The sequence below is a fragment of the Hyperoodon ampullatus genome (assembly GCF_949752795.1).
Source record: "Hyperoodon ampullatus genome assembly, chromosome: 7".
NCBI classification, from domain to species: domain Eukaryota; kingdom Metazoa; phylum Chordata; class Mammalia; order Artiodactyla; family Ziphiidae; genus Hyperoodon; species Hyperoodon ampullatus.
Genome location: NC_136920.1, coordinates 106,042,749 through 106,067,625, shown reverse-complemented (window position 1 = coordinate 106,067,625; position 24,877 = coordinate 106,042,749). Strand labels below are relative to the sequence as shown.

General features: G+C 37.9%; 1 protein-coding gene across 2 annotated transcripts in view; it reads left to right on the top strand.

Annotated features, from left to right (window-relative positions):
- The window catches only part of ELMOD1 (ELMO domain containing 1), a gene marked incomplete at both ends in the record, with an annotated part of 71,066 nt that extends 57,564 nt beyond the window's left edge, over nucleotides 1-13,502 (top strand). For both annotated transcript variants that reach the window (XM_079708625.1, XM_079708624.1), the window contains 3 exons: nucleotides 1,892-1,942; nucleotides 3,039-3,172; nucleotides 13,330-13,502. In XM_079708625.1, coding sequence (XP_079564751.1) covers nucleotides 1,892-1,942; nucleotides 3,039-3,172; nucleotides 13,330-13,502 — 358 coding nt within the window. The remainder of the gene's footprint in view (nucleotides 1-1,891; nucleotides 1,943-3,038; nucleotides 3,173-13,329) is intronic.
- Between the last annotated feature and the right edge of the window lie 11,375 nt (nucleotides 13,503-24,877).

Below are 24,877 nucleotides of genomic sequence, written 5' to 3'. Positions count from 1 at the left end.
GGAATTATTTGAGGGTGTGATTACTCTGATTTAAGAAGAGACTAGTATTTGTGTGTGTGTGTGTGTGTGTATGTGTGTGTCTGTGTGGGCATGCACACACTTTGTCCCTCAAGCTACAATAAAATTGACTAGATGAAGTTCAAGTATTAATCACTTCAAATTGATGGTAAATGTCATTGAATACAAATAAGAATGTTTTGAAAACGCTGCTGTCCTTCACAAATGTCTGAAAGAATTATATATTAACCCATAGTGATATCAACATAGGTTTTTTCAGGCCCTGAATATTTCAGGTGTTGAATAGGGAGAAACCATAAAATACTAAGGAAAGTTCTTTCCTGTCTACCCTTCAGCAAGCATTATACGTTATTGCTCTTGTGAAGATCAATCTATTGAATTCTGAAGTAACTTGAGAGATAAAAGTAGGTTCAAGTTTAAGAGAAGAATTCTGATGGTTGTATTTTTGTTTGTTTGTTGGGTGTGTGTTTCCTGAAGAGAGGAATTCCTTCTGTTTGGGCCAGGATATCCTATAAGTAATCAAATGAGTGGAGGTCATTTGGCCTTTTCTTATATTTCCAATGCAGATAGATTTAATTTAACAAAATACAGAGATACTATGTATTTACAAAGCTTTGTTGAAGAGAATATAGGTCCTTATAAATTTGTTTATATAAAATTTCTTAAGTTTCACACCTAACTCATTTTAGTTTGGATATGAGTCTTTTAAGGTAAAAATCTCCTGATGCCTCTTTGGCTGACTTGTTGGTTTAATTGGCTGTTGCACTTTAAAAAGAAGTGGCTTATTTTAACATGAATTAAAGACAGTTACTTTGAATTAGAGCCAGTCATTTACAGAGTAGAAAGTAAGTATAGTAAAGTAACAGTTTGCATCATGTTTTTGTGGGCCTGTGTTTTGTGTGTGTTACATGCGTGTCTTTTAATGTAGTGTTTGCATTGTTTTATAAAGAACTCTCCTTCCTCCTACTTAGATGGAAGCTAAATGTTCATAATAACTCTAGTTTTAAATTTTTATTTAATTCCAAGGTTAACCACAATTTTTAGTGTAGAACACTGAATGAAAGTTCACATTGGCCACAAAGAAGAGTGCAACATGGTTCCTGCCTACAAGATATTGGCAGTATGGAAGTGGGTGAGAATAGGGGGAATAAGAAAGTACACAAAGTAATAGAATGCAAGTCTGTATTTTCAGAATGCTTTTATTATAGAACCCTTTCTTCAGTCTTATTCAGAAACTCAAATTATAAAAATGAATTAAAATGGAGCTACTATGATTTAGCTGTCTTAGCTTAGCCGGAGGAAATGCCACAGCACTTGTTGGAACAGAATTTTTAAAACCTATAAGTTCCTCCTTCCCTTCTTCCCTCCCTCCCTCTCTCCCTTTTATTCTTTCCTTCTTTCCTTTTTTCACTAACTCAATTATTTATCAGTAAACATTTATTTGGCATCTGCTGTGTGCCAGACATCACAAATAAGGCTGAGTAAGATAGTTGCCATGAGGGAAAACCAAACGAAATGCAGTGGGGAATCATTACTGAGGTAGCATCTTGCTAGAGGAGGAGGTATTATTTGATAATTAATGGATAATATAAAAGAGTATGTTTGGCCTTTAGGTCTGTCTCTCACTGCTGTACTATAGTGAATAAGGGATAAGTAGCATGGCTTTAAATAATTCCATTTCTGAGCTCCATATAAATTGTATTGTCGCTTTTTAGTTAATTAAGTTATTAACATTTAAATTGATTAGTGTTTGATAACTGAGTTACAGACATCCCCACAACTAGTCAACAGTTTAAAGAAAAACATTAAAAGAGAACAGGTATCAATTAGAGAAGTCTTATTTATTTATTTACTCATTCATTCATTTATTCAGCAAATTCAGCAAAGCAGAATGGGAGAAGAAAAGGATGGATAAAGCAATTGGGTGAGTGTGGGACTTCATATATAAAGGTAGTCAGAAGAGCACTGCAAAAAATGACAAGGATGAAAATGCACTTGTCCTGATGGAAATACATAATCCAGTTGAATTTTGGAAAGGACCTGTTTATATGTTTTTGTATTTACTTGTATGATTATATGATACTACTTTGCCTGTGACCAAGTGATGAAGTTTAGAAAGTTATAACTGTATGGAAATGATTTTCAAAAATCATAATTTGGAATTGTATTTGCTAGTCTTCTTTTAAGGATTTCTATCAAGTATCAGGCTATTAGTTAAAAGTTTACTTTAGAAGGTCTTTTTTTATAATGCCCCATTTCATCCAAAAATTTTTCTGAGCAGAGAACTCCTTTTTTTTTATGTGCTGGATTTATAATACCAGAGAGGACTTAAGAACTCAGTTTCACTTAATTTTAGATAGACATGTAGAAAATGGACTAGAAAATATACCCTGAGTGTTAAAATACTAGTTAAATTTTTCCTCATTTTAAAGGTAATATAAGATTTATTATAGAAAATTTCAAAAATATAGGAAAGTAAACAAAACAAATCATCATAATATTACGCTAATATACCCATATTAATATTTTGTGGCATTTCACTCTAGTTTTTCTACACATTTGTGTGTATAATAAAACTTGGCTTGTTCTATACATAATGTTTTATATCCTGCTTAAATAATCTTTAGGAGTATGGTTTTTACTAGTTGTAATATGTTATATGAGATTACCATAATTTATTTCACCAATCATCTTTTTTAGGATATATGAATAGTTTACATCTTTGCCATATAAATAATGCTGTAATGACTATCATTGCATATAAAACTTTGCCATTTTCCATTTTTTTCTCTCATATAATTGGGAATGGCATTACCAATTCAAAGCATGCGAACTTTCAATTCTCTTGGCATATATTATTAAAATTTTCTGGTAATTTATAAGATTCAGGGTTTTGATAAGTTGGGGAGAGAAGGGAAATCTGACACTCTGATAATAGCAATTTAAATATCAAATTATCATTTTTTGAAATGCTTACTTCTCATTTGTGATATACAGTTGGTGTGGCTTGCACTTTACAGGTACTCGTTTGCAATTGTGGGCATCAATATAACTGATCTGACATATAATCTACTGGTGAGTGGAGCTCTAAAAACTCATTTCTACAACATCGCTCCAGAAGCTCCAACATTATCTCACTTCCAGCAAACATTCTGTAAGTGTCCTGTTGCTTAATTATTGATATAGGTTTCTATAGAACACTCTAGACAAGGGTTGAAGCTGAGACATCTTTATGATTTGGCTGCATTGGAGCCTTTGAACTTCCTTCTTTGGTTTTGATTTTGTTTTCTCATTCACAACCTACACATATTTTCAGGCATCATGAATCTTTCCTCATTCCCAGCTCTTGCTTAATAAATATTCAATGTATCAACTTCCCATCTGACTTAAAGACATCAGAGATGTCTTTCTTCCTCTGATCCAGCATGGCATAACACTTAAGAGTGCAGGCTCTAAAGACAGCCTGAGTTGACTCCCAGATCTACATTAACTACCATCTCTATGCCTCAGCTATCTCATCTATAAAATGAGTCCTTTCTTCATAGAGCTGCTATGGAGGTAAAATGAGATGAGGATAAAAAGGCTTTTTATTAGCTAGTCCCATAGTAGTGCTCAGTGAACATTAGAAAGAGAAGGTGGTGGTTTAATGGGTGATATAGATGGTGGTAGAGTTCTCATTGGTATTGCTTTTACTGCTACCACTACTAGTGCTACAGAGGGTAGTGTTTGCAGCCCTTTCTAAGTGTAGGTGCTAGTAGAGAGAAGTATTTTTGACCCTGAACCAGAGCCTTATGTTGTCCTTGCCTGAGGGGTATCCTTTGAGGTTGCAGTTGTGCTGAGGTTTCAGAAGATAAAGACCGAGACCGTTTAGTAGAGCCCTCAGATGCTATTCTCTAATTTTAGAGGCAAAATCCTAAAAGGTAGCTGTGTGTCATTATGATCCTTGCTGGCCAGACATAAACTGATATGGAGGAATATAGAACAATAGTCTACCAAGTCTTCAAGCAATCTAAGCAATTTAAAGGAGAAATGTCTTTTAAACCGTTTAAACCAGGCTTACTGCACTGAGGGCCTTGTACCTGAGCTTTCTTAGCAAGAAAATTTCAAAATTCTTCTCCTTATGTTTCTTTCAGCCTTTTTTCTGTTGTTATGTTGCTAAACAGGTCTGCCACTCTTTCTAAGTATGGTTAAGACACAATCATTCCACCCCAAATCTACCACAGGAGAGTGTTGTTCCCCAGTTCAATTTTAAAATGTGATAAAGTCACAAGTTAACAGCCATTTACTTTATCTAAATTCCTAAATTAATAGTGATTATGTTATCTAGGATTCTGCCTTCTTTTATATCTGCTTAAGCAGGACTTCCAGTTAAAGATGACATAATTAGTGTATGCATTATGCTCCCTTCTGAAATTACACTAAAGTTAATAGAAAGGGATTTTCCCAAGAAAGCATAACCCACAAGGATAAAAATCAGAAACAAAGCATGAAGGGCCTCCCTGGTGGCGCAGTGGTTGAGAGTCCGCCTGCCGATGCAGGGGATACGGGTTCGTGCCCCGGTCTGGGAGGATCCCATATGCCGCGGAGCGGCTGGGCCCGTGAGCCATGGCTGCTGAGCCTGCGCATCCGGAGCCTGTGCTCCGCAACGGGAGAGGCCACAACAGTGAGAGGCCCGCATACCACAAAAAAAAAAAAAAAAAAAAAAAAAAGAAACAAAGCATGAAAATCTCATTTTGAAATCTGGAAAACAGATTAAGTGGTAAATGATTTAGTAGTCTTGAGAGAGCAAATCCTTAATAGGTGGCATGGAAAGGTAAGAAGCAACTTGATTTATTCCACAGGACTCCCCAAAGGGTTCAAAAATTGGCAGCATTAGATATCTCAGAAATGAGGGTTAACATAATAAGACCAAAAATAGCAAGATTGCTTGAAAATACATTAAGAAGCACTTAGAGGCCTAAATCCCCTTCCCCAGGAGACAGCTTCTGTCCTTACCCCTTCTTAGCAGAGGCTGGTGTACTTTACAGGGAGAGAAAAATAAAGGGTCTCTGGTCTGATGAGAATCAAGTACAGCTGATGACAAACCATACTGAAAGTGATGATGAAGACAGAGACCCAGGCTCCTTCTCCTACCCAATTCCTATCACTTTGGCAAGAGACTGACAAGGGCCTTCTCTGAAATCTGAACATCTCAAGAGAAGATAGCTGAAGATGCTGACCTCTGGGTCTCCCCAGTGAAGCAGCCCAGTCATATCACTTTACAGTCATGCTCACCATCAACAAACCCTACCTACGTGCTCAGAGCTTCCAATCAGCTTTTAATCCAGTTGGATTTTTATTTAGTAAAAAATGTTTACAGGTAACCAAATATTACCAGATGTTTGAGTGTGATGGTTAAAAACATGTTCTCAAATTCTTTGATAGTCCTCCCATTAAAAGGTAGGTTTTTATGTTCCTCTCACCCAGCCCTACTGGGCTGACCAGTTGGTTGACCAAGAGAATAAGCAGATTTGACACTATGTGACTTTTAGGGCTACATTAGAAAAGTCTTTCTTCTGTGGATAAAGAAGATGTGGTACATGTATACAATGAAATACTACTCAGCCATAAAAAAGAATGAAATAATGCCATTTGCAGCAACATGGATGCAACTAGAGATTATCATACTAAGTGAAGTCAGAAAGAGAAAGACAAATACCATATGATATCACTTATATGTGGAATCTAAAATATGACACAAATGAACCTACTTATGAAACAGAAACAAACTCATTGACATAGAGAACAGGCTTGTGGTTACCAAGGAAGAGGGGGTTGGGGGAGGAATGGAGTGGGAGGTTGGGGTTAGCAGATGTTAGCTATTATATACAGAATGGTAAACAACAAGGTCCTACTGTATAGCATAGGGAACTATATTGAATATCCTATGATAAACCGTAATGGAAAAGAATATTAAAATAAGAATGTGTATATATATATATATATATATATATATATATATATATATATATATATGTATATATATGTATATGTATAACTGAATCACTTCGCTGTACAGCAGAAATTAATACAACATTGTAAAACAATTATACATCAATAAAAAAAATTTTTTTTTAGAGAAAAGGCTTTGATCGGGAGATCAGGGATTGAGCTGCCTTTGGAAGCATGAGCCACCATGTAAGGTATCTGATTCCTCTGTGTTGTAAAAAAGTCCAGGACATACAGAGCAATCATATGTAGGTAATCTGACTGACAGCCCCAGATGAGGTCCCAGCTGATAACATCTACCACTAGACTTGTGAGTGAAGATGCCTCTAAATGATTCCTGCCACCAGCTGTCAAGTCACCCCCAACATTCAGATCTTCCTAGTTGAGATTCCAGACATTGTGGATCCATTCCTCCTCTACCCTTTCTGAATTCCAAACCCACTGAATTCATGAGAATATTAAAATGTTTTTTTTAAGCCACTGAATTTTGGAATAATTTCTTAAGCAGCCCTAGATAACAAGAACAGTAAGGAAAGCCTCAAACATGAAAGAGTGTCTAAAACAGGCATAAATAAAGCCACTATAAAGAAACAGAAACCATGCAGAGAGAAGAAAACTTCAAAAATATGTATCATTAATATCCTCAAGAGATAAGAGAAGAAATTGCTACTATGAAACAAGAATAAGGTGCCATAGAAAGAGCATTCAGAGAATAAAAGAGTGTTCTTAGAAATTAAAAGTCAGATAACAGGTATGAAATTTCCAAGAAGGATTAGAAGATAAAGCTGAAAACTTCCAGAAAGTAGAACAGAAATTATAGATGAAATATAGAAAATAAAGGTTGAGAAATTAAAGGACCATTCTTGAAAGTCTTATAAAAGGAGTGCCAGAAAAAAGAACAGTGAAACTAAGGGGAGGGAATCAAACAAATAAATCAAGAAAAATTTTCAGAACTGAAGGATGACTTCTCATATTTAAACTAGTAAGCACCAGGATAATAGATTAAAATGGATTCACACTCAGGTCCATATCATTGTGAAATTTTAATACATAGGAAAGAGATGATTCTAAAAATTTCCAAATCTGTCACATAAAGAATTGGGAGTCAAGATGACATTGGATTTCTCAACAGCAACACTGTATTCTAGAAGAGAGTGGGATAATGTCTTCAAAAATTTAAGCAAATACTATTTAAAATCTAAGGGAATATGATTTCCAGTTTTGAATTCTATACCCAGTCCAACTTACCAATTAAGTGTGGAGTAGAATAAACACATTTTTTTGAGCACAAGGTCTTAAACATTTTACCTTCTTGTACCTTTATAAGGAAGCCACTGAAAGATATTTTTCCATAAAATAAGAGAGTAATCCTAAGAGGAATAAGTGAGGTACAGAAAGCAGGAAATCCATGAGAAAAAAAAAGAGAAGAGAAGAGGGGAAGGGAGAGGAGGGAAAACGATAGGAGAGGAAAGAGAAGAGAATCTTCAAGATGAGGCAAGTCAAAAAATCAAGCAATGGAAAATATGTTATTTAGAGCTATGGAGGTCAATAATCAAAGAATCAGCTGGAAGAGCTGAAATGCTGCTTTAAGGAAGCAGGAATTAGGACAGGAAGTGTTGCTGGGTTTTTGTTTGCTTTTTGTAACAAGACTTATTAAACTATTTGACTCTATGTATAATTTGATGCTCAACATAACTAATTATTAGAGAAATACCAATCAAACTACAATGAGGTATCACCTCACTCTGGTCAGAATGGCCATCATCAAAAACTCTACAAATAATAAATGTTGGAGAGGGTGTGAAGAAAAGGGAACCCTCCTACACTGCTGGTGGGATGTAAGTTGGTACAACCGCTGTGGAGAAAAGTATGGAGGTTGCTTAAGAAACTAAAAATAGGACTGCCATATGACCCAGCAATCCCACTCCTGGGCATATATCTGGAGAAAACTATAATTTGAAAAGATACATGCACCCAAATGTTCATTGCAGCACTACTTACAATAGCCAAGACATGGAAGCAACCTAAATGTCCATCAGCAGATGAATGGATAAAGAAGTGATATATATGTATATATGCACACACACACACACACTGGAATATTACTCAGTCATAAAAAAGAAGGAAATAATGCCATTTGCAGCAATATGGGTGGACCTAGATATTATCATACTAAATGAAGTAGGCCAGAGAAAGACAAATATTATATGATATTGCTTATATGTGGAATCTAACAACAACAAAAAAATACAAACGAACTTTTTTACAAAACAGAGATAGACTGACCACAGACATGGAAAACACACTTATGGTTACCAAAGGGGAAAGATGGGGAGGGATAAATTAGGAGGTTGGGATTAACATATACACATGACTATATATAAAATAGATAACCAAGAAGGACCTACTGTATAGCACAGAGAACTATAATATGAATATGAAAAAGAATAGACATATATATGTATAACTGAATCATGCTGTACACCTGAAATTAACACAACATTGTAAATCAACTATACATCAATAAAAAATAAATAAAATAAATTATGTATAAGTTGAATGAAAAAGCAAATTGTAAAATACATACATCTTTATGACTTGTTAATGGAAAATGTAAGTCCCCTACATTTATGATTACAGCTCCTACTTTGACAACTAGATGATTATATTTACTCCTGTAACAATTCTGACCATTTCCAGCAAATAATATTGAGGTTTTACTACAGATCAGATTCTGTGTTGAGGAAGACAGACATCTAAACAAATAAAACACAGTGGGAAGAATTTTGTTATTGAAGAAGTAAAATCTCACTCAGTCTGGGCGTCAGGGAAAGCTTCCTAAAGCAAATTCCACTTTCCATGAGAACTGAAAAATAGGTAGCAGGAAATATAGCAGTGGTGGCCTAGTGGTCCAGTGAGAGGGAGTGGCACAGGCAAAGGCCACAAGACAAACAGCGTGGTGGATTCAAGGAATAGAGCATAGGATTTGGGGTGGGGGGAGGGGTGTCTAGAGATGACAGTAGTAAGAACAGGAATGGGGAAGGGGGATATCTTGAAAGAGTTTCGTAAGCCATTTGAAAGAGCATAAACGTAGATAAATAGGACCCCTTGCTTTGTTTCTCTACCCCTCGTATTTACCCTATTCTATAGTTACTATGTTCCTTAGGGAAGCCAGGGAAGCAATTCTGAGGGAAAATAGAATGAGTTTAGTTTTAGGTATACCAGGGGTGCGTTCCTTTTGGGAAATAGTTGGCATTCTAATGAATAGTGGGCATTCTAATATAAGGTTGTGGAGCTCTGAAGAATTGCAAGGGCAGATTTGGGATTCATTAGCATTAAGGAGAAAATCAGAGCCATACAGTGGGGAGTTCTTGCAGGAGAGAATCAAAGTTAGAATCATAGGAATTGACATATAAGAGCAGGAATATTTGTTTTGTTCATGACTATATCCACAGCACAGAACCTAGTACAGAATAGGTGCTCAGTAAATATTTGTTGGATGGATGGATGGATGGGAGGCAAAAATATTGGCTGGTGTCCTTTTCAGGAGAAAGGAAGTCTAGTTACTCTGGAAAAATTTGGCCTTGGCCTGAATTGATAGGCTTCCAAGAGAATCTTAACCTGGGTGAGTAAGCAAGCAGTGGGATTACTTTTTTTTAAGGCCCTCACCAGGTTTTAGAAACAGCAGCAACCCCCCTGTGGACTGGGGTGAGGCAGAGGGACTCGGGTCTCTCTAGAAGAAGCAAACTGTGCCCGGAATTCGTTGCTCATCTATCAGACATGATCAGTTTTGCGCTTCCTCGCTGTAGTATTCTTGCAATTACCTGTGTCCTTGTATCTCTGCAGTCTACTAACCGAATGCAGTGAAGCAAAACCAAGACACATTCAAGCAACAACAAATATGCTGCAGTCTTGGGTTGGAAAACCAAATTATTATTCCAAACAGGTATTTCATCTAGGTGAAAGAATATAAGAATATAATAGGTCTTATCATTTTGACTTTACAGTATTATTCAGTGAGCACTGCACTGCCAAGTCAGTATGCTATGAAAATCACATTCAATCTAAAGCTCCACTGAACAGGCAGCTACATTGAAATAAAGTAAGATTAGGTGTAGTGAGCAGAAGGAAGTACAATAGCAAGAAGAGAATAAAGAATTAGCTTTTCTTTGACCTTCAAAAAAAGGAGCTATTCAGTAAAAATAAGAACCAGAAAAAGAAAGTATACTGGAAAAGGCAGCTGATTTCAGGTACTGGCTTCCAGCTTCCAGGTATAAGTATCTCTTCTAAACCCAATGTCCTCATCTGCATTACCTATTCCATAAAGCTGCTGTAAGAATTAAATAATAGACTATAAGCAATACCCTGGCCCCTCTTTCCATCCTCTGCTCTTCACGCCATTTTGTTAGCTTCCTTAGCTAGCAAATCATCATCTGAAAACTTCTACCTTGGTCCCTCTCCAAGAAACTGAGAATTGGGGAGCATAAGAACTCTACCTTTTTCTTGTATCTGTTACATATTTGTTAATTGGCAGATGGGCCAACTGATCAATTGGCCACATGCATTTATGAACACTCTGTAATGTTATATAAATGAGTGGAGTTTTATGATTATGATATGTACCCTGGAAGCCAAGCCACCATTTCTACATTTTGATAAAAAATCATGTTATACAGTGTCTAATTATTTTTCTGACTGGATAAAGAGAGTCTTAGGGAATCAGTTTGCAAGATTTACACCTTGACTTTTGTAGCCTTGAGAGAAAGGAGAATGGTTTTAGATTACTAACCACCCCTCTCCCTTCTACTCTTCTCCTAGCCTGTCTTTTAAACCTTTCAAAATGTTTTACTGTAGTTGCATGTAAGGTAGAAAAATGGTGAAACCAAAGGGATCTGTATTCTTCTAAAACTCTATGCTACCCTAGACCATTTCTAGAGTGAGAATGTACATTGTGGAAAAGTGAATTTCTCATTAAAGTATTTTTCACAGTGCCTACTTATTATTGTCAATAGGGGTAAATAACTTATTAATCATGAGATACCAATGAGATGTTTTTAATTCATCAGTATTGGAAACCTGACTCTATATACAAAACAGGTCAGGTATGTTTATTTGAGCTCAGAAGCAAAGTCAGGAAAATTATGTGTGTATTTTATTTAGCAAGGAAGAAGAAATTATAAATGATCACAGATTTTATTTAGAACCATAAAAATTATAACATTCAGAAAGAAGCCAAGGGAACTTAAAAAGAGGGCATCTTCTAAACCAATGGATCTCAAACTTCAGTGACATGAGATTCATCTTACTGAACTGCGATGTCTGGTTGAATCTGGGAGGGTCTTCATTTTTTACAAGTACCTCATGCCATTCTTGGGATACTTTCGGATGGGTAGATGATTGAATTCTTTTGGTTGAATAAGATACTGAGATGAGAGGAAAGAATTTCTGTTGGTGTGTGATGAAACAACCAGGATGATAAACAGACTCCAAGTCATGACATATGAGAAATGGTAAGAAGAAATGGGGATGCTTAACTTCATGGCATAAAGGGCACTTCAGATACTTGAGTTGGAGAAGGATTGAATTTGTTCCAAGAAATATGGGGCAAGAAATTTTGGCCCAGTGTGAGAAAGCACCTCTAAAGAATCAGATCCTTCATTCATGGAGCAGGCTAATGTCAGTGTTGTCACCAGAAAAGTTCAATACTGGGTGCTGCCACAGGGAATCCAAGCATCAGATGGATCAGAGACAGACGGATGGCTCCTGGGATTGCTGATACCTCTGATCTGGGGCTTCTCTGATATGGTCACGTTCCCACTACAGTGGCAGTGGGCCCTGGCTGGTGTAGCCCAGAGGCATTTGGGTGAGGGTTGGTATGTGTTCCCATCTGAGATGTTAAAAGCATTCAATATGTTAACTTGTGTTAACACAGATTAACAAGATGTGTTAATGTGTATAGAGAGCCCAGAGGCAGTCCAAGCCTAGAGGGAAAGAGTCAACCCAAAGAAAGAATAAAATAAATTCTCTCTCTCCTTACTACCCTTCCCCGTATAGTTGAAGAGAAAGACCATATACTTTAAGATGTACAAGCATACTTAACAATGTAATGAATGAGTAACCAGGTAAGTTTGTGGAAATAGACCCACATCTGGCAGTGTGTGTTGGGGGTATGAAGGAAGGTCATTTCTAATTTTGTATTACAGTGAGATATGAATAAAGGTTTTTAAAAATCTGTCTATGGAACTATGTTAAAAGTTATCCCATAAGTAGCTAGTTACCAGAAAAACAAAAGCTATTGAATTTTTTTTTACTATTAGAATTGAGTATATTTGTTCCAAAGTTCTCTTCCCCTGCCCTCTGTCATCTCTGCTGCTTACTCTTTCCCATGGAGGTGAAGGGTTAGGACTTAAACCAGGTTTCTGGCTCCAGAATCCTTCCTCTGAACTATCTCCTACTGCCTTCTAATATTAAGACAAAGTAAAGCTTGTGTAATGTTTGGTTTCCACTTTTCTAACTAGTATTATTTCCTTAAATACTTTTTTCTTATTATAGAGACACTTGAGCTTACTTTTGCTTTACTACATGCAAATACTTATTACTGTCTTTTAAAAAGCTATTCACATTTCAATTCTAAATGAGGAGGGAGGGGTACAGTGGGGAAACAAAACAATAAGTAGGTTCTCATATCAAATATTTAACATTTATTCCAAAAATATTCCCAATCCACATAACATTTTTGAGACAAAAAAGTATTTGAATATGAAATTATGCTTCAGAGCAAAGATCTCTTATTAACAATTTCATATAGTTTAATGACCACTCTATTGTTCAGAGTTAATTTGCAGTTTTTATTTTCTCATAATAGATTGTCAGAACGCATTCTTTTGATTTGTCGGGGTAATTTAAAACTTCACTCAAATCAAATATCAAGAGAAAAAAGGCTGAGTGGAGTACTTTTGAAAAATCACACCATTATGTTAATTTAATCAGGAGGTGAAGAATGAAGTAGTCACTGTCGACCTTTCAAAATATGTTCCAGTTGTTATTCATATTCTAGAAATGGCAGAATTGATTTTTCTTCCTGCTTGAGCAGAGTGAGAATAATTCTAGGACCAATTGCAAAAATCTTGCAGGTTGGTAGCTTCTACTGCACTGGTTTTAAAGAATAATTTTAACAGTAGTATTTGCTGTATTTTGATCTTATCTTTGAGTGACATGGTTGCTGTTCGTTGGTCTGACACCTTTTTCAGCATTCAGGGTGATTTTGAATACGATTAAGGATTTTTTTCCCTTGCATTCTTGTCACTGTCTTATCTCTAACAGGCTACTTGATGCACGAGTTTCATAAGTTTTGGATTGAAGAGGACCCCATGGACATAATGGAATTTAATCGTGTGCGGGAGAAATTCCGCAAGAGGATCATAAAACAGCTGCAGAATCCAGACATGGCATTGTGCCCACACTTTGCTGCCTCGGAAGGTTTAATCAACATATAGTCACCCACACTGGTTTTAATGGATACCCCAGGACAGTGCCTCATTTTTGTGTTAGATCTCTGCTTAGGTCCCAGCTCACACACTGAATGCACACAGTGTTTGTATGCATGCCTGTTGGTACAGTGTTTTCACATCTTCATCATAATTACCAGATCCCCAAATACCACAATTTCTGCAGTATCTGTCATCCAGTGACTGCTCATATTGTGGCATCATGCAGTGTTACATCTTGCCTTGACACCTGGTATGGAGAGAGTTTTCTATTTTTTTAAATTGGCTTCCTCTCCCTCATAAATTAGTGTTGAAGAATTGTATTTCTCTAGCTGTATTTTATATGTAAAAGATTTAACTGAATTTTGTTCTGTGAAAGCCTTTTAATTTATTGATATGTTTCATGACTATAGCTGCTAGCTCTTCAAGCCAGGTTCATGCTTAGACCTCATTCCAATAAAGTATGACTTTAAAATAATACAAACAGACACATGATAAGACAAATCATTCTTGCAAATACTGCTGCACTTCATGAAAATGTAACGAGGCTAACAAGAAGCAAATTTAGGTAGGTGCTGGGGTTTTTTGAAGTACCACAGAATTGTATTGTAATTTACCTCCAGTTGTAATTGTGGCATAGTCATCTGGACATCAAATTATTTTATTCCCATAATTTTACTGGCTTGGTTGCCTAAATATGTTTATGATGCTTGGAGCCTCAAAAAAGAAGTATGCACACTGCAAAAGCTCCAAAAGCTTTTTCACTGCCTGCCTCTTGCTGAACTCAGAGTTACACCCTGGCACTGCTCTGATCCAGGCATCCTTGCTTGGGGCACTGAGTGCTGGCTGGTTTGTTGTCTATGTCAAGAGGTAATATTAAAAAACAATTTGCAAGAAAATGTGTTGCAAGAGAAGAACCTGAGCTATGTCATTCTGTAATATTTCTTGAAACTAATGACCTTGTCTTTTATCAGTGGAAGAAATAAATTGCTTGGAAGGAGAACAAAACCAAGTCATTTCAAAACTGCTTAAAATCATTTTAAAAACCATGATTTAGGGCTTCCCTGGTGGCACAGTGGTTGAGAGTCCACCTGCCGATGCAGGGGACACGGGTTCGTGCCCCGGTCCGGGAAGATCCCACATGCCGCAGAGCGGCTAGGCCCGTGAGCCATGGCCGCTGAGCCTGCGCATCCGGAGCCTGTGCTCCGCAACGGGAGAGGCCACAACAGTGAGAGGCCCGCGTACCGCAAAAAAAAAAAAAAAAAACCACATGATTTAGTTTGGAATTAATTATGATTGTAGTCTGTTGAATAGTATTTACCATGGCATTTCATACCCATGGTATTTTATACCTTCTGACTATCAGTTTTAGTATTATTAGATGTTTGTGTACTCACTTGCTTATCTAAGTGAATTTTGAGTACTGCCTAACTCAGTTATGAATAAATTACATGTCATTCTACTGTAATGTATAGTGTATTTCATTTTAATATTTTTGTGCTTGTACAGCTTCTGAATATGCAGATATGTGAGTGGGTAGAATGTCAAAGACAGACAAGCTGAAGCTGAACATAAATCATGCCAGCGTTCAGAGTAATCAGGTGTGAATTCCAGTATGTCATGTCTGAGAGACTGCTTTTATTTAACGAATCTTGAGGCCTGGTGTTGCTTTAATGAAAGAATAAAATCAAGCTTTTTCTTTGCAGCTTCCTCTGAAGCCTGATTTGTCTACTGCTAGACAGCTGATATAGAAAACATTAAGGTGCCTGTTGTTTCCTGGTCCATTCTAGCTCCTCTGGGATTTTGCTGTTCCTTACCTTTCAGCTGTATGCCAGGTGGCAGGATTTTGCATTGCATCGTTTATAGCCCTGTGTCCTTTCTTAGAATGAGGAAGGGAAGGAGTTGGTTAAAGCATGATATATACCATGAGTAGTGACAAGAATATATATTCCTCTCCAGAGTAAGTGAGAATTTGTGAACCCAGTAAATGGTCTGCCTTGGGAGCCCTGAATTTGCTGTAGCTGCTATATATAAAGGTGTTCTTCCATGTTCAGTACAGCCTTTGAAGCCACATGTATGCATTGTCTCTTCCTATCCACTATGGTCCTGTGTCACTAACATGGCTTGATAATATGTGGCACCTATACCAGCTCATGTCTCTTCTGTTCAGGTAGAGATAGTTGATGGTAACAAAGCTAGGAGCTTTCCCTCCCAGCTCCTTGAATGATTTCTTTCTGTTATATCTTAACATGGCTGCACAATTTTAGGATGAACAAACTCTGCCAGCTCCTTCTAGTTCTGAGTATTATTAGATTTCTTGTTTGCACCTCTTTGTGGAAGATGCATTCTACCCTGTAATATGAAGTGAGGCGAGAAAAAAAAGAGCAGAAGCTTTCAAGGCATTAAAAAATGTGTGATGTGTTTGTGTTTTTCCCTTGAGCATTTTTAGTTTGCTTATACTTCATTGAACAAGAGTTGACCACTTAAAATGTAAATTATGTAGCATGCTTCTACCAAGTTTTTCAAAACACTACTTGCTATGATTAAAAACACATTCCAGTTTGCACTACAGAAAGAAAACTCTTTGGAGCACCATTTCTGAAAATTATGACTTCAGTCTGACTTTTCTTCTCACAGTTCTTGTTATTGTACTGAAAAAAATATTTTTTGCTTGGTAACGTACCATCTTTTCTATTTGAAATGAAGCTTAAATATATACCAGACCTAAAAGATAGGTCTGGAAGATATATCTTCCAAACCAGGACACTTTTGAGAGAAAAAGAGGATGTTGTTAATAATTTCTTTAGGACAGTAGGGTGAACTGGGACAGTTTGAGGAAACTGAGATGTTAGGTGACCGAGAGACAAAGAGACAGATATAAGTAAGGATCGTCTACCCACAACTCAATTAGACAAATGCAACCTAATTTCTTCACTTTCTAACCTCTGGCAGGAGAAATACATCATAGGGACATAGACATTTTGATGTATACTACCCAAAATCTTAAAGACCCATCAGAGGTATGGGCTTGGTCTGAGCTGGAAGGTCAGCTGAACAGGTTGGGCTTGTAGGAAGTCAGCAATGGGGAAATAAAACCTGGCCATCAAACTCCATGGCCACAAATTATCTTGATCCATAAACATAGGGGGCCATCCAAACTGAACAGGAATGAGGAGGGGACCAGGGTTGGTGGAGTGTAGGGCTAGGGGATGGGAGATGGAGAGAAGAAAAGAAGAGACAGACAAAAAGGAAAGTGTCAGCTAGGTCCATAGCAACATCTAGGAAACTGAGCTGTAGTGACGCGTACTCCAACAAAGCAGTCCCTCTGACTCTTCAGGGAGCTTGACAGAAGTAACTGCTCTAATCTAGAAACAAAATGGCAGAAAAGCCGGACAAAGTATAACATCAAGTCCTAGAAGATGAAAGAGATACTGGTATGGATTCCTTTTCAAGAGCTAAAATTTAGTGAGTTCTGATGCCATGTGCCAGGACTGTGCTAGCCATTCCCTTGCATGATTTCATCTCCTCAGCAACATACAAAATGAGACTGCATGCTTGCTTTTCTAGACAAGCAGGCTTAGAGATTTAAAATATATTACCAAAGGTCTCAAGAGAAAGAAAACGTCAATGAGGTATTACCTCACACCTGTTAGAATGGCTATTATCAAAAAGACAAGAAATAACAAGTGTTGGCAAGGATTTGAAGAAAAGAGAACCCTTGTGTGCTGTCAGTGGGAATGTAAATTGGTGCAGCCACTATGGAAAACAGTACAGAGGTTCCTAAAAAATATAAAAGAACTATCATAAGATCCAGAAATTCCACTTCTGGATATTTACCCAAAGGAAAGAAAAACACTAACTCAAAAAGATACATGCACCTCCATATTCATTGCAGGATTATTTATAATAGCCAAGACATGGGAGTAACCTAAATGTCCACTGATGGATGAATGGATAAAACATGATATATTTATATACACAGTGGAATATTATTCAACCATGAGAAAGAAGGAAATCCTGCCATTTGTAACAACAAGGATGGAACTTGAGGGCATTATGCTCAGTGAAATAAGTCAGAGAAAGACAAATACCGTATGATCTCACTTATATGTGAAATCAAAAAAAAAAAACTTTTAGATACAGAGAACAGATTGGTAGTTGCCAGAGGCATGAGGTGTGGGGTGGGCCAAATGGGTGAAGGTGGTCAAAAGGTAATACATGTAGATAGATAGATGTTAGATGGATGATAGATAGATAGATAGATGATAGATAGATAGATAGATAGATAGATAGATAGATAGATAGATAGATGATAGATAGATAGATAGATATAGATAATAGAGATAGATAAGACAGCATAACAAGATCTTAAACCCAGGGCCTTAAGCCTTGACTTAATCATTATGCTATCTACTTAATTGGAATTATTTTCTACTGTACAGTGTAGATTATAAACACATGTACACACCTACCCCCCCAAGTGATAATATACTATATGTAAATAACATTTCTTTCTCAGATGTCTGTAGGATGAATTCATACTTGCCATACTGTCCCTCAGGACTTCCCACATTTTTGGCCAGAATTTCTTCCTTGATACAGAAAGAACAATTCCGACAAGATTGTGAGCTCTGTCTCCTGATCCTTGTCTCCCCCCAAGAGCAATGGAAACCTGCATAACTCCTTCTGGCCCCCCTGTGGGAAACCTCAGCAAAGTGGGCCTTGCAGGGCCTGGCTGCGATATACTCAGGATGTATCTGTGCAAAGAGAAACTCATAGAACTTCAAACATGTGAACTCTTTGTAAATAAAACATTCCTTTCACTGCCAAGATTCTTGTGCCCCTTTGACCTGACTTAGCCTCCAGAATGCTACTACTCACAGGCACACTAACATGTGTGATGTCATCTGTTAACATCCCTGGGATGCTTCACGGAGACCAGGGTAGAGTAGTAAAAAATAAAATGTTGACTTGGCACCTTCCCATTATTTTATCTATTATGTACCTAGCACTGTGGTATGCCTTGCAAAAGAGGCTATAGGAGAAAGTTGATGACAACTAGGAAAGTGTGGCAAAGAGAAGAGAAAGGTGAGATTAAATTTGTAAAACAACAGTTAAACCCCCTCTGTTATGCAAGGTGAGTTAAGGCGGTGTTGAGGGCGGGGAGGGTGGGGGGAGTCCCTTCGTGATTGCCACCTACCATACAAGGGCTCGAGTGAATTCCACATCATCCCAAGACATGGGTTTGGAATAGATTTTACTAGGAAATTTTCTAAAGCAAGGATTAGTAAGAGAAAAAATGGTGTAAATGCTTCCCATTGTCCCAAGGCCACCAGGGCCTGTGTGCTGTGGCACACTGTTGGTCTGGGTTCAGGTGGAAAGCTCCTGACCCTTACTGTTCTCATGTCTTTGGGGGCAAACCTGAAAGCAACCTTGGCAGAGGGAATGATCTGACGGGTACACTCTGTAGCCTCACAGTCTGGATCTGGTTGCTAGCTGCCCTGTCCTGTAGACTTTGGGGTCTATGGGATGCTACCTTGAGGAAGGGAAACTCTGGTCCTCAGGGGAGCTGAGCTTGGATGTAGCTCCTTTTGCTGAGAGAGTGAAGAGCCTTCAGGAGCATCTGGTTTGTCCCAGAAGCCCAGAGAGAGCTTGTGAGTTATTTTTTGCCAAATCTCATATCACACCCATGCACTTAATTCTAGGTGTATTAGCTCTTCTGTGCCAAGTATGTAGCAATTACTGTGGAACAGGAACATCAACAGCCTCAAGCAGTATGATAACAAGAGTTTTTACTATTTATGCAGAGTACAGCAGGAAAAACTAGCAAGCAGAAGACCCATATTCCAGTGTATGTGCTGCTAGCCTCCTTAGGCCAATTACTTACCCTCTCTGACTTGGCTTTTACCATCTGCAATGGAAAAATAATAATGACAGCTCACTTTCAGAAGATTATTGTAAGAGTGGAATTCAAATAAGCTATCATTAATTAAAGTGCTTGGGAAACTCCAAAGTACTAAACACATGTCTAATTATGGTTGGCTTTTATCTATTTGGTTTTTGGCTGTGAGCTTATTCTAACAGAAAATTAAGCTATAAAATTTGTCCTTGAAGCCCACGTCTCCCATTAATTTGATTCAGCAAGCATTTATTGAGAACTTATTTTTGTGCCAGGCACCATGGCAAGTCTGGGGAAAAACTGGAAAAGAATATGGTGCCTTTGGTCTCATGGACCTCATAGTTAAAATCTACTGCCTTGCTTCTTGAAGTCTGGTCTTTAGACCACCAGCATGAGCACTGTTAGAAATGAATCATTGAAGGCCCCTCCCAGACCTACTGAATGAGAAGTACTGCTCTAGAGGATATTGAGGTTTAGTCTCAATTTTTAATAGTTTAGAAGTAAATCAAACACTTCCTTTGTTTTCCCTCAACTTACTTTGTCAATATAACTTGACCCTGTGCCCACCTCTAACAAAGGACTACATGTTTTGTTGTCATCCACCCAGAGGCACAAACAGGAGTTAATATGGAGAAGGTGGAGGGCTGTTATGGACTGGATGTTTGTGTCCCCCCAAATTCATATGTTGAAATCCTAACCCCCAATGTGATGGAATTAGTAGGTGGGGCCCTTGGGGGTAAAACCCTCATGAATTGGATTAGAGCTCTTATAGGAAAGCCCTCATAAGAGCCCTTTCTTATCCTTATAAGAAAAGACAGGATAGAGCTTTCTCTCCCCCCCTCTCTTTCTCTCTGTCTCTTTCTCCATACTCTCTCCCTTTCTCTCTCATTCTCTCCCCTGTGAGGATACAGTGAGAAGATGGCCATCTACAAACCTAGAAGTGTGTCTTCACCAGATACCAAAGATGCATCTTGATCTTGGACTTTTCAACTTCCAGAGATGTGAAAAACAAATGTTTGTTGTTTAAGCCACTCATTCCATAGTATTTTTGTTATAGCAACCCCACAAAATTGACATCAATATGGACACAGGTCCCAGGTGGATGGCCTGCCCTCCCACCCCAAATGCTTCTTGAGAAGCTTCCTACAGTAGCCAAAGCTGGTGCTGCCCCAGAAGCACACTCCCATTGATGGCCATTCTCAAAGAGTTTCCTTCTCTCAAGGTGTCAGTCAAGGTGGCCAACCTCCTACATGATGGAGAAAACAAATAAAGTCTTCACTTACTAACCAAACTTTTTACCTGAATAGAAACCACCTAGTTGCAACTTGGCAATTATCAGAGAAGTTATTTGAAGTCTGAGCCTAGAACGAACCCAGGAGCTTGAAAGCACCAAGAGGATGACAATCAAAATAATGCAGGGGAGGTGGAGTCAAGATGGCAGTGTGGGAAGATGTGGAGTCAGTGTCTCCCCACAAGTAGGGCACTTGTCAGCCACTGGTGGGAGACTCTGATGCACAAGGAGACAGGAGGAACCCCAAGTGAACCAGTAGAATGTAGGGGGACTGAGGGGGGAAGAGAATTGGAGGCCAGACAAGATCGGTGCCCCTGAGGCCAGGGAGATCAGGAAAGGTAGGTGAGAGGGACTCTCTGGGAAGAGCAGGAGAGGAGCAGAGGGCGATTGCCTGGCCCACTTGAGCCAGGGAGCCTGCTGAGCTCCCAAGCTGGTACCCCCCCACAAAGCCCCATCCAGGCCACGTGGGTGCTGGGGGCATAGGCGGGAGGCTGGGGAGATCAGGAGAGGTAAGCAGGACGAGCCATCCAGGAGGAGCAGGAGAGGAGAGGAGTGCAATAACCCTGCCCACTCAAGCCCAGGAAGCCTGCTGGGCTCCCAGGTGAGATCCCCTGCCCTATGAGACCAGAGGTGGGGGGACGCCTGGGTCCCTTCTGTTGCTTGAGCCTAAGCCCCACCCACACCTACACAGGGCCTTTTCTAGCCCTGTGGGTCCTAAGCATAGGCCCTCCCCACATATGGGCATGGGACCTATTCTTTCTAACATGTCTGTTAGTTTCCTAGTCTAATTTTATTTTTTACTTTGTTATTTTCAGCCACTTCAGGTGGCTTGTGGGATCTTGGTTCATGAGTCCAGGGTCAGGCAGAAGCTCCTGCAGTGGGAGCTCTGAATCTGAACCACTGGACTAACAGGGAACCTCAGACCCCAGGGAATATTCATCAGAGTGAGGTCTCACACAGTTCATCATCTCAGCACCAACACCCAACTCTACCCAGTAGCCTACAAACTCCAGTGTTGGAGGCCTCAGACCAAACAACCAGTAAGACAGGAATACAATCCCACGCTTAAAAAAAAAAAAAATGAGACGGCAAAAAAATATGTCACAGATGAAGGAGCAAGGTAAAACCCCACAAGACCAGGTAAACAAAGAGGAAATAGGCAATCTACATGAAAAAGAATTCAGAGTAATGATAGTAAACATGATCTAGAATCTCGGAAACAGAATGGAGGCACAGATTGAGAAAATATAAGAAATGTTTAACAAAGATCTAGAAGAACAAAAAAACAAACAGAAAGATGAACAACACAATAACTGAAATGAAAAATACACTAGAAGCAATCAATAACAGAATAATTGAGGCAGAAGAACGAATAAGTGAGGTGGAAGACAAAATGGTTGAAATAACTGCTGAGGAGCAGAATAAAGAAAAAGAATGAAAAGAATTGAAGAAAATCTCAGAGACCTCTGGGACAACACTACACACACCAACATTTGAATTATAGGGGTCCCAGAGAGAGAAGAGAAAAAGAATCTGAGAAAATATTTGAAGAGATTATAGTTGAAAACTTCCCTAATATGGGAAAGGAAATAGTCACCCAAGTCCAGGAAGCACAGAGTCCCATACAGGATAAAACCTAGGAGATACACAACAAGACATATATTAATCAAACTAACAAAAATTAAATTCAAAGAAAAAATATTAAAAGCAGCAAGAGAAAAACAAAAAATAACATACAAAAGAATCGCAATAAGGTTATCAGCTGGTGTTTCAGCAGAAACTCTGCAGGACATAAGCGAGTGGCAGGATATACTTAACATGATGAAACAGAAAAACCTACAACCAAGATTACTCTACCCAGCAAGGATCTCATTCAGATTCAGTGGAGAAGTCAAAAGCTTTTCAGACTAGCAAAAGCTAAGAGAATTCAGCACCACAAAACCAGCTTTACAACAAATGCTAAAAGCTTCTCTAAGTGGGAAACACAAGAGAAGAAAAAGACCCACAAAAACAGTTAAGAAAATGGTAATAGGAACATACATATCGATAATAACCTTGAATGTAAATGGATTAAAGGCCCCAACCAAAAGACACAGACTGGCTGAATGGATATAAAAACAAGACCCATATATATGCTGTCTAAAAGAGACACAATTCAGACCTAGGGACATATACAGACTGAAAGAGAAGGGATGGAAAAAGATATTCCATGCAAATGGAAATCAAAAGAAAGCTGGAGTAGCAAAACTCGTATCAGATAAAATAGACTTTAAAATAAAGACTGTTACAAGAGAAAAGGAAGGACACTACATAATGATCAAAGGACCAATCCAAGAAGAAGATATACCATATATAAATGCTTATACACCCAACATAGGAGCACCTCAATATATAAGGTAAATGCTAACATCAATGAAAGGAGAAATTGACAGTTACACAATAATAGTTGGGGATTTTAACACCCCAATTTCACCACTGGACAGATCATCCAAACAGAAAATAAATAAGGAAAAACAAGCTTTAAATGATACATTACACAAGATGGACTTAATTGATATTTATAGAACATTCCTTCCGAAAACAACAGAATACACTTTATTCTCAAGTGCTCATGGAACATTCTCTAGGATAGATCATAGCTTGGATCACAAATCAAGCCTTGGAAAAATTAAGAAAATGGAAATCATATCAAGCATCTATTCTGAACACAATGCTATGAGATTGGAAATCAATTACAGGAAAAAAACTGTAAAAAAACAAATGCATGGAGGCTAAACAGCGCACTACTAAATAACCAAGAGATCACTGAATAAATCAAAGAAGAAATTAAAAAATGCATAGAAAGAAATGACAATGAAAACACAATGACCCAAAACCTATGGAACACAGCAAAAGCAGTTCTAAGAGGGAAGTTTATAGCAATTCAATCTCACCTCAAGGAAAGAGAAAAATCTAAAATAAACTATAGAACCCTACACTTAAAACAACTAAAGAAGAACAAAGAAAACTAAAAGTCAGTAGAAGGAAAGAAATCATAAAGATCAGAGCAGAAATAAATGAAGTAGAAATCAAGAAACAATAGCACAGATAAATAAAACTAAAAGCTGTTTCTTTGAGAAGATAAGAAAAATTGATAAACCCTTAGCCAGACTCATCAAGACAGAAAGGAAGAGGATGCAAATCAATAAAATTAGAAATGAAAAGGGGGAAATCACAACTGACACTGTAGAAATACAAAGGATATAAGAGATTACTACAAACAACTCTATGCCAATAAAATGGACAACCACGAAGAAATGGACAAATTCTTGGAAAGGTACAATTTTCCAAGACTGAATGAGGAAGAATTAGAAAATATAAACATACATATCACAAGTAATGAAATTGAAACCATAATTTAAAATCTTCCAACAAACAAAAGGACAGGACCAGATGGCTTCACAGGCGAATTCTATCAAACATTTAGAGAATAGATAACACCGATTCTTCTCAAACTCTTCCAAAAAATTGCAGAGGGAGAAACAAGCTCAAATTCATTCTATGAAGCCAACATCACCCTTATACAAAAACCAGACAAAGATATCACAAAAAAAGAAACTTATAGATGAATATCATTGGTGAACATAGATGCAAAGATCCTATCCTGAACAAAATACTAGCAAACAGAATCCAACAACACATTAAAAGGATCATACACCATGAGCAAGTGGGATTTATCCCAGGGATGCAATGATTCTTCAATATATGCAAATCAATCAATGTGATACACCACATTAACAAATTAAGGAATAAAAACCATATGATCATCTCAATAGATGCAGAAAAAGCTTTTGACAAATTCAACAACAATTTATGATAAAAACTCTCCAAAAATGGGCATAGAGGGCACCTACCTCAACAAAATAAACACCATATATTACAAACCCAGAGCAAGCATGATACTCAATGGTGAAAAACTGAAAGCATTTCCACTAAGATCAGGACAAGACAAGGATGTCCACTCTCACTACTCTTATTCAACATAATTTTGGAAGTCCTATCCACAGCAATCAGAGAAGAAAATGAAATAAAAGGAATACAAATTGGAAAAGAAGTAAAACCATCGCTGTTTGCTGATGACATAACACTATACATGGAAAATCCTAAACATACCACCAGAAAACTACTAGAACTAATCAATTAATTTGGTAAGGT